At 45.5% G+C, this 11,141-nt stretch overlaps 1 protein-coding gene across 1 annotated transcript in view; it reads right to left on the bottom strand.

Moving 5' to 3' along the window:
- Window positions 1–755: 755 nt before the first annotated feature.
- The window catches only part of efna5b (ephrin-A5b), a 100,595-nt gene continuing 90,209 nt past the window's right edge, over window positions 756–11,141 (bottom strand). The window contains exons 3-5 of the mRNA XM_036526943.1: window positions 3,604–3,669; window positions 3,157–3,237; window positions 756–1,435 (exon numbers count right to left, since the gene is read on the bottom strand). Of these exons, the coding sequence (XP_036382836.1) occupies window positions 1,311–1,435; window positions 3,157–3,237; window positions 3,604–3,669 (272 nt within the window). The 3' untranslated portion in view covers window positions 756–1,310. The remainder of the gene's footprint in view (window positions 1,436–3,156; window positions 3,238–3,603; window positions 3,670–11,141) is intronic.

Below are 11,141 nucleotides of genomic sequence, written 5' to 3'. Positions count from 1 at the left end.
AACTGGATGGATGCGTAAAAAAAATACATAGATTCCCATTGTAATATGACCATTATTGGTAATAACTTCTAATGCAATTTAAAAAAGAACAGAGCAGAACATAGAAATGTAGAAGTGGAGCTGTGGAATAACTTCCCACCAAACAGAATCCCACCAGCGCCTGACTGAGGGAAAGTGTGGCGGCTGGAAATAGCAAAATAGTTTGGCTTATCCTTTTACACTTCACAAAATACTTTACAATGCAATCTTTTTCTGTCTGTTTTATAAAGACTGACACAAAAGAGCGATTAGAAATGAAATCCCGCCCCACTAACCCCCCCTCCCATAAACTATAAACCATGCCTGATTCGTTTGCTCCACTGCAATTAACTTCAAAAATATTGATCTTTCCTTCTTACAATAGTCCCACAAAGCACACGCAGTGAAAGCTTATTCCTCTCTTTCTGCTTCGTATCTGAGTATTCTCTTTTCGGCACCTCTTCAAATGTTACCCCTCCCTCTCCCTAATCCCCCCACCCCCCCTCCCCAACCACACAAGGGGATTCTTTACCCCACAGTCACGGATGACTTTCTGTAATTACTGTAAGTCTTCAACAAAGAGCCCACAGCACTGACACCAGACATATTGATATTTCCCAGAGAGTCTGCCTTGATCACATCCTTATTGGATGGCCAGCATTAGGCCTTGAGCCTACATAACCCCCCTCCCCTCCAAACAACATATTCTCACACACACAAACACTGTTTCCATTCCCATCCTGTCTCTCTCTGCGTAGTGCCTTTCTGTGAATATCATTTGAATTTTGAATCCTGACAATTTCGTGGGAAGGGCCTTGGGGGGGGGGGGTTCCTCGGCTTTTTTTGTATCTTGGTGTATGAAATCTGAGTAGCTTTCAGCTACATAGGGCACTAATGACAGTGGGTAGGGATGTATATAAAGGTGTGTGTGTGTGTGTGTGTGTGTGTGTGTGTGTATACACACGTGTGTGTGTAAATGTGTCCATGAACACTTGTAAAGACGCAGAAATAGAGGGCCCAGTGACTGGGGGAAGTCTAGACTTACAGGAAAATAAGAATCACTATGTGTCAAAGGACCATTTGGCGTCTTGGTGGAAAGTTCTGTGGAAACTGGCTCTCCCATATGGATCAGCTCTTTATCAGGGACTGGGAAAGACCATTTAAATAACTGCAAAAAAAAGAGTGTTCGTGGAGAGGGACCCCCCCACCCCAATTTCCTCCACCCCTTTGTGGGGGGGGGGGGTTCTGCAGCTCCAAGATGCTCTAAGTTTTCCTCCAATCAGAAACAGGCGCTATAACGGCAACAGCATGGCTAGAAAAAAGAGAGCAGAGGCCATCAGTGGGCTTGCTCTCTGCGGTCTCTCCGAGGCACTGGCATCACTGCGAGATGGCTCGGCGGACTCGTGACTTGTGTCGTCTAAAGAGAGGCAAAAAAAGAAAACAACATTTAATATATAAACGTTGGCAGGAATGAAAATCAGTTTTTCACAAGTAAACCAAGACACTGAGACTCCCTGTGCTGTAGACAGAGACTGACAGTTAAGCCCCGTCACTTCTCAAAGGGTTCCTTATTTCACTCGGTTTGGCTCCTCTTTTTTAACCAATGATTGCTAATTTTATTTCACGTATTTGTCATTATTTTTTATAATCGTCTGACTTAGTAACCGACTCCCCATTTACACGATCCTTGCTCTTTCGAAAAAATGCAGACATTATTCAGCATGTGAAAGTTATCATATAATTGTGGTCCCTAGTTTTTTTTTTGTTCGTTTTAATTTTAAAAAGAAAAACAAAACGTCCAGATCAAAAAAAAACTATTCTTTAAGGGAAACGTATTCAAAGCCTTGGCGGTCACGAAGCCGAATCTGACCGGCATTGTTAGCCGTGACCGTGCCGCGGCGGTGGAAAGCGTGAAGCCAGCAGCCGGCGGCAGACGTGCCATTGGAGAACAGACAGGTGTGAAACACAAAGAGGCAGACAAATATGCTCCTGAGCCGGAGCGGCGCGATCGCTCGCCAAGGGGCCTCAGGCAGGCATGCAGCAGGCAGGGGCACACAACCTGTGGGCTTCTGGGTAATGAATCAGGCATCTTTACGAGGGCTGCCAGAGCGGGAGGGCGAGGTGCGGCGCGAGGCCGCGCGAGATAAAATATCATTACCAGGGCACGGCAAACCGCTGCGACCAAGAGATATTGAAAATATGATATCGTACGTGGGAACACAACGGTCCGCTTTTCGACCGTAATTGCTAATGCCGTGACAAATACTCTTCATAATATTCCATTTGAAATAACTAATGCCGTGTAATCTGACAGGCTTAACCATCAGAATTTTTCTCTCTCCAACAGCAAGTGGGAGCTTCAGTAAAACAACAGAATCACCCAAGACACATTCCACTCAGGCTGGGTTAGAGGCATGCAAGTCATTGGAAACGGGCGGGAGTGTTTAACAGGGGCAATGCAATCAACCAGCAGAGACACAGGCAGAAAGACCATGACTGACCATGTGTTAAAAGCAGATGATTTCAGACATGTTAACATCTCAGTGTAGGTGTAAACAGCCATACAGTGTGTTCACTGCTTCACTGTGCCCCAATGTGGATGCAGCTCCCATATGCTGTCAATCAGTGACTCATATGAACCAATCAAACCACCTTGCTCTCAATGGCAAAATATTGTGATTGGCTCAAATTCAATGAGTAACGGACGGCACATTATGGCTCCACCCATTTTGGGGTTGATGAAGGCTCCCACCACTAAGGTTACTATGCAGCATGCAGGCATTCAGGCGCTGGTTGCCATGCTAAGGAGAGGTGTGATGCATGCACATGGACATCACAACATCACAGCAGCATAAGCCACACCTTCTAACATGATGGCCATGCTACCATGTTAGGAGGGTGGAGAGAACAGACCAAGAAAGGAAGGAGGAAAACCTCTGTGTGTGTGTGTGTGTGTGTGTGTGTGTGTGGTGTGTGTGTGTGTGTTTGTGTGTGTGTGTGTGTGTGTGTATGCAAATGTGTCAGTGTGTGTCTGTGTAGGTATGTATATGTGTGTTTCAGTGTATGTGTATGTGTGTATAGGATAGGCAAAGGGACAGAAGCACTACTTAAACAAAAAAAATTCTAAGCCATACTAACCTCTTGGTTCTAATGAATTGTCTACTTTGTCGTTAACGTCAAAAACATGATCGTGAACGCCTATAGTTTTCACACAGCTGTCTACAACAGAAATAAAGAGGATGAGCCAATCAGGTTAGTGACATTTTGACCCCACCCTCAAAAGAAAACCTCGCTCAAAGCTTATGACACCACTCAGAAACAAAAGAAAAAAGGTGTGATCTGTCTTTACTAAATCAAACACAGAGCAGCGACTGGCATAGAATTACATTAACAAAGCTGTCATGAGGAATGAACCTAGAGTGCAGTATACAGAGCAGCTCACCAGCCCCTCAGGGCTTTCATAAAGACCAGCTAAAAGTACACAGAACTTTACAAATATGTACATATATTTCTAACAAAATGCATGGTAGATCATGCGCTTTGGTTGAATGACTTTGCTTTGGAGTTACAGTTGAGATGACTTACTTGTTGGTCGGACGTAAACCTTTAGCTTCAGACATGTTCTCTTCCCATTCTCAGCAACTGTAGATGCTGCAAAGCCAGACAAAAAGATCATTTCACTTAGCAAGGAGCTAACAGTGACAGGCAATGGGGCTGCATCTGTGATCTGAGAAAAAAGACCTGTATTGCTGATGTTTATAGAACTTGCTTCCCTTGATTCCCTTGAGATCAAAATTACCACAGCCTGGAGTCCAAGATTTCCTCATTATTACTGTTATTTTCATTCAGTGATTTAGTGGAGTCCCTCTTACAGTGTCTCTATATGCATGACAGTGACTTTTCAAATTGATCACTATACACAGTACCCTTAACTCAACCATCTACCATACTTGTACTCTGAACTAATACATTTGAATTAGTGAAAGATTTTAGGAAAAAACGATTAGCTGCCCTGAAGGAATAGAGATAGAAGACTCACTCCTAGACATAAGGAATGTACCCGAAGCTTTTCTTAATATTTCTTTAAAACTGTTCTGAAATTGAGTGTAATGACAAAACTAACATGGAAGGGTGAAGTTTCTTCTTCCAGTGACCATTGTTACCGTGGTACAGTAACCTCAGAGGTCTGCCAGGGGAAACAGTGGAACATAGGCAGCCTCTCATTGGCTGTTCAAACAGTGGCGTCATCAAACGCAATGTGTGCACAACACTCTCAGTTCAGCTCTGAGCCACCAGCTGTGGTTTAGCTGGATCGATCCAACCTTCCCATGTTGAATGGGTTGATTGTGAAGTGTTGATGGAGCAGAAAAAATGAATCTAAAAAAAGTTTAAAAAGGGCAGCCCTCCTGGGGATGGTTTCTCTCTGCCTCAGCAAGACCTCTCCCGTGGGCCTTAGGGGCAGCGGGTCACAGAGATCGCCTGTCTGGGGTTTCGCGGCAGGCCTCAGGCCCTCCAAAGAGACGCATAACAGGGACACTGATGTGACCTTCTGCCTGACACAGCAAGAACCCATGCTCCTAACTCCACCCGGGGGCGGGAGGGGGGAAGGTGGTGTTAAACTGACCCAGCAGAGAGGAGCTCCACCTTTAGAACATAAAACCCTGGTCTGGCAGGACGTATCAAGCGTCTATTAATCGGCCCTGTTAGGGACACTGGCACGGTTGGGGAAACGCTCAGTGAGGCTGCCTAAATGCGTATCCCAGAGGTTCCTTTTAAAACACCCAGCGATTTGTTTTTTTCTTCCTTTCTTCTTTCCCAGAACACTCTGAAAATATATTTCCAGCACTCCGATTACACACGCGTGTTCGACGCTAACTGTCATCTAGACTAATGATGCTTTTCTCTGAAGCCGGCACACTGGTGTCCTATAACATTTCAGCCAGTCAGGGAGAGGGTGAGAGGTTCCTCGCTCTCATGTTCCTACATGGGGAACCCCTGGGTGGATGGGGGGTGCACAGCATAAACCCCCAGTCTGTGGTTACAGGCAGGAAATTGCCACTTTCCTGTCAGACACTAAAAGGTGTGAGTTACAGTTTGCCCTATGAGGGGCGCTGTCCAACAACAGTGTCCCCTTCTCATACTGCTGGGTTTCCTGTTACTGGAGCCCAGCTTTCTCAATCACCAGAGGCGCAAATTCAGAGTTCAACAGGTTACGATGAAATCACTCCCTCAAAAGGTTACCAAAGAAAAAAACCGAATGGGTTTGTGCTCTTTTTAAAAAACATAATTTTACAGAGTGTGGTTTCTAATCTATTTAAGTGAGATCACACGCTGTTTCTAGTGCACCGCTCCTGCAACTGTCAAAACCGTTTTGAGAAAAGGTGACACAAGGTTTACGTTCCAGCAAAAGAAAAACAGAAAAACAAAATAGCTTTGGGACACGAAGAGGAACTAGTCAAGCATAAAGTCAAATGACCACTGTTGGAGAAATATGCACTTCTGTCCTCACTGGAATGAAGTCTTATTAGAGTAAAAAGGAGACAGTACAGCTCAAGCTCCCCTATACTCCTTTTCAGACAAAAATCAAAATGTCCTGTTGGCTGTTGCGGCCACCACTTTGCTAAAGCCATGAATGCTGCTGAATGAATCCTGATCAATATGATTCCACTTCATGCCAGCATTGATGATGCCTTTTGGGAAGACACACCCACTACTCTTACTGTGAGATATTTGGATAGTGATATGAAAAGCCTGTTTGGGATTTCAGCCATAATGTCAACACAAAGATTTGTCTGTTTGATTTTCCGTGCAAACGAGAGGCTAAATCACGATCACACTGTGGCCTCGTGGTTGTAAGGTAACACGATTTGATGTTTGCTCAGACTGGTTACAGTAGTCCTTTAGACCCTCATGTTGTTCTGGATAATGTGTCATCTGAGCTTCCCGCTGTCAGCATATGCAGTCTTTAGAACAGTCAAGAGCACCTCCGACCACCAGAGGATATCCATCACTCTCTCGTCAGCGCCACTCGGCTGGTAACGCTCCCTCAGCCAAACCCAGCTGTGGCCTCTTTGTCTCCCCAGCCCGCTAGTGTTCATCACACGTCAACTAACCCTGCCACCCCCCCAAATCTGCCCCCCACCGCCTCCGCCACCCCCCCTCCCCCTTCCAGCTCCTCACTGCCTGTCCAATTATAGCATCACTGCTTCAATTGTCTTCTCAGAAAGAGAGCTCTGTAAGTCAGACAGCATTCATGAGCTCCCCTCTGATGAGTCCTGCATTTAGCTTAACAAATAAAGTTTAATATTCAAAAACCAATCCACTCTGGGCCTTATTAGCTGGGGTGCTATTGAGTCTTCCTCAAGCAAAAATTGTAAACGGCAACTTCAGAGTTTCTTAAGGTGGAAGTGTTCAATAGTATGAAACAACACACACACTAAGTCACACACACACACACACACACACACACGCATACACGTACTGACTCACTCATATACACACAAACAGATGTAGACAGCGTATGCAGACCTTGCAGTCTTATGGAACCGCACAATTTCTGATCACCATAGAAACTACAGCCAAGTTTCTGGTAAGGATAATTATGGTCTGTTGGTATATGGACAGTATCCAGGCCTCATCTCCCTAGTGTCAGAACATTCAGTCATAATTTCTGCTGTAAAAATATGAAAACAGTTTTTGTGTACACTACAAAGCAGGGATGCTGTCTCATTCTGCAGCTAATATAAAAACATAAAAGGAACGATATGCAGTTATGATTGCAATAAATGGATAATTATGAGTGTAGTCCCCCTTAATTAGCCATATTTTGAAAATCCTCTGTTGTATAAACTAATGGAATAAAAACATCGTTTTCATGTTATCCAGCAATAGACAGTGGGCACTCACTAGAGAAGCACACATGCAAAAATTTATGGCTTTATTACTGCTTTGCTCTTTTAACAGAGAACAGAAAAGAACAATTTTTCAAAAGAAAAAAAAAAGACTAAAACCCCACTAATTTTGGAATGAGCCAAGAAGTGTGGTCTTAGGCCATTTAAAACATACTTGTTACTGGATATTATTTTTAATACATCAAAACCAAAACATTTGAGTTTTAACTGAGAGAAAGAAGAGAAACAGAGTGCCATTGGAATAAGAGCCCTACAGACAGCTGCTTGACTTGTGGTCATTTTCTGATCACTATCTCTGTGGCTTCAATCAGACATCTTTCATTCACCACCACAGATTAGTATGGTGGTGAGGATTCAGATTTTCCACTCACTGTCACATACATACGTGCACAGAGGCACACACATGCATACATACAACTCACATATAACACGCACGCACGCACGCATGCACACACACACACACACACACTTGTTCACAGGTTGCAACACTGCATGTAACAATGGTACCTTCCACCTCTGGGCCCTGACAGCTGTCTGCCTACCATTGAAACCTCTGTGTCAGATCCCAGCTGTAGGGGAATATGGTAATAAGCATTTGTTTTGTTTTATTTTTGAAAAAGAAAACATAAATCTGTCTGCGAAAGCATTAAACATGGCAGCCCCCCCCCCCCCAGGATGGTAGCCACAGGCACCATTTCCTCAGTTTGTCCTCGCCATAAACAAGGACGGCCGAGCAGTAGACAAGGGGATGGAGACCACTCTGCTGCTTCCTTCCCTTCAATTCTCTCTAGCTCTCTCTCTCTCCCTCTCTCTCACCTCCTCTAGTCTGTAATGCGATATTTGCCTTGTCTCTGGCATATGTAAATGAGTCAGGTAAGCGGCGAGTGAACGGCCTTGTTAGCATTCTCAGATAAAGCGAAGGGGAGAGTGAGTAGCTGTTTAACACGCTTGGCTGGAGAAGTCCACGGCACGGCAGTGACCCCTGACCTAGCCGCATCCTCCACATGTGGGTGGCTGGAGTATGAGCGTGGCTTATCTACATCTCTGACTATAGAAACCCAAACTAAATCTGAGAAGCAAGTAAATGGGTCCTGTCACAGCAGGCTTACAGTACAGGAAATGAACACTAAAACAGCTGCAAAAAGAAAACCGATTGTCTCCTGCATTCATGTGCTGCGAATGGTTGGCTGGGCTTGTTCTATGGAAAAAACAAAGCCCAGGGAATTTGTCTGGTTGAACACACTGTATGAAGCATTGATGGATTTTTTTATTCTTTTTTTGTCAGAAAACTTCAAAAATACGTTAAAAGTTACAGCTACGTAGTATTCATGGCAAATGATGACTGTGAAAGAAACTCCCTTCCCAGGTTGCGGACACCTGGGTCTCATTTCTTTGAGGTACATGACTGGGCGGTGTTCCCGATCTCCGGCCAAAGGCACTGGTTCTGAGGACTGCGCTTCCTTCAATAAAGAGGACAGAGTTTGCCGGGACGTCCTGCAGGAGAGAGGTCGCAGGCGTTCCCATCTTGTCAGCCAGCAACATCAACACCTGCTATTCTTGGTCCTGTGGATGGGGCAGTTGAGCCATCCTTCCCCAGAAGGTGAAAGACCCCTCCTTAAGGTTAATGACATGAGCGGGACGTCCCAGAAACAGGTTCATTATCTGAATCACGATTGTCCCGTGCTGTTTACTGCATTTTAAAGAAACGGCATGGCACACGTATGTACGTATCTAACACGCTAACACTACCAAGCTAAGAGGCTGCCTCAGTTTGGCTGTCAGTCTCCTGGCACATCTGACTTTGGCTGTGGCCAAGCCGGCTTCTTTACAGCACCGCTGCAAACAATTAGCAAAATACATACTTCCTGTATATCAGTTCAGCAAATAAATTAAAGGCGAAGGGTTTAAACACACGGAAATGTAGTGTTCAATATCTTCACTTCAGTAAGCGCCAGTTCATTAATAAAATGAGAACTGAACAGGCGCTCTTTCTATTGGCAGCGACAAACTTGCTGGCTGCTTTTACCCTCTAGTGCCTCTGCTGGTGAAATGCTATTAATGCAGCAGGGCTCATTCAGGCAGTTGTCTCAGTGGGGGAAGAGCACTGACAACGCAGTGCTCATGACAGAATTCAACTGAGAGCATAGCAGGAAGTGCCACTGATGAAATTATTAGAAATACCTTTGCAGACTTGCCAACCTATTACTTTGAGATAAACAGTTAAAATGGAGCTGCAAAGAGAGCTAAAAACAAATCTCAGTACAAAAACCGCCGAAAGACCAGCAATTATGACTGCTGAGCACAAAGCCAGAGAATAAGAGCTCATCGCATCTCAGCACTGCGTCTGTCTCTCTTTATGTGATTAAAGACAGCGACAACAAAAAAATAAGCCACTCAAAAAGCTGTGGCTGTTCAAAGGACAGCTAATGAAGCCAGTGAGAGAGACGGACTTCCGCGCAACATTTTCCATCTGCTCAGCCAGCGAACCATGGTCACACCAAGACTCCTCTGCTCAAAGACTGTGAAAAGTTCAAAGTTTAATACGCAACTTCAGCTGCGTCGGACAACATCTTATCCCGCACGATACGCTGCAAAATCTGGAGCATGAGGTTATAGTTTAGCGTTTAACGCAAGGGCTTATTAAATAACTTAGAAACTCAAGGCCATACTTGTTTGTTCTCAGTGGAAAAAAAAATGTACAAACCCTGTCTGGTTGGACAGAACTAATCATTTATCAACATGCCATGTAAGAACACTGGACATGTTGTTCAACCAATCAGGCTCCTGCCCTGAGCCGGGAAAGTCATTTGAAGCTCCATGTAAATGTGTCGAAGTTACAGAAAACTTGCACTGGTTTTTCAGAGTGCCGGCTGCGTGCCTCTGTCTGCGCGGTGTACAGGAACGCGCTCGCCGCGGGATCTCCAGCTGGTATTAATCTGTCCGATCCCTCCTTTGATCCACTCTGCTTGCTGGGGGAGGATGGGGTTAAACCTAAATGCCCTTAAACGCTTGCTACATACCGAAACAGCCAGTTTGTCAGTCCTTAACAAACGCGCCCACAAGCCGGGCTGCCTCTGATTGAATTTGTCTCATTTCACCCAGCTCCACGATCTGCTTTGGGAACGCGACCCTCCCTGCTTGATAGGAAACAGCTCCTGGGTGAACGGACGAGGTGCAGGGACGCCCAAAACACCCCACCAAAGCCCCGCCGAGCTTGCTGGATGGGATACGGAGAGAGGAATCCTCCTGAAGGAGAGTGCTGGGTAGGTGAACTTACAATCCCAACCCAGGGAAATTCAGTCACATCGTTTAACAGGTAGTTGTTCTACAGCTGAACTTCCCCAAAGCTCTGGATGAAAACTGGGATGAAAATGATGACCGTTTAACACCAGCAATGAAAATGACTTCCAGAGCCCAAAGCATGGAACTGCAGTGCGAACCCAGGGAAAGCCAGTCAAATCAACCACAATGTGTTTTTCACAGCACGTTTTAACAACTGTACTGTCACACAGCACTGAGCAGAGTGCGGAGGAAGAAGAGAACGTTCCCTGACCCCCAGGAAAGAGTCTTGCTACATAGTTGCATGCTGGTCCATGAAGCAGGGACAATGCTCTGGGAGTTCCACTGCCTGGCCTGTCTTCCCCTCCAGCATGGCACAGTGGAGGAAAAGAGGGAGAGAGAGAAGAAGAGATGGAGAGAGAGGGATAAAGGCTGTGGTGGAAAGGGAAAGAGAGAAAGAGATTCAGACACTCTGTGAAAGACAGAGGAGACAGACAGAGAGAAATGCAGAGAAAGAGACAGTGAAAGAGAGAGGGGGACAGAGAGAGTGGGGGAGACATTAAGAGAGAGGGGGGAACAAAGAGAGAGACAGAGAGAGATAGAGATCATGAGAGAAAGAGTGTGTGTGTATGTATATGTGTGTTGGGGGGGGAGCAGGCCACAGCTGTGAGACGACATGAGGAAACACTGGGGGCCTTACAGCGAGTGTGTGTGTATGTGTGTGTGTGTGTGTGGAGAGGGTGAGGGGGGGGGCTGTCCTCAGACTGGGACATGAATGAAACAAATGTCTCTGTAAACCGGGAGGGAATACTCCACACAGAACTGTGGATGCTGCCTCTGATGGCCCGACACATAAAGACGGGGATTTAAAATGTGCAAGCGCTTGTTTTCGTTCAGGGGCAGAGTCCTCAGACATTTCTGCAAAAGAGACCA

Source organism: Megalops cyprinoides, chromosome 4 (assembly GCF_013368585.1).
Source record: "Megalops cyprinoides isolate fMegCyp1 chromosome 4, fMegCyp1.pri, whole genome shotgun sequence".
Lineage (NCBI taxonomy): Eukaryota > Metazoa > Chordata > Actinopteri > Elopiformes > Megalopidae > Megalops > Megalops cyprinoides.
This window is presented reverse-complemented; position numbering and strand designations above follow the sequence as displayed.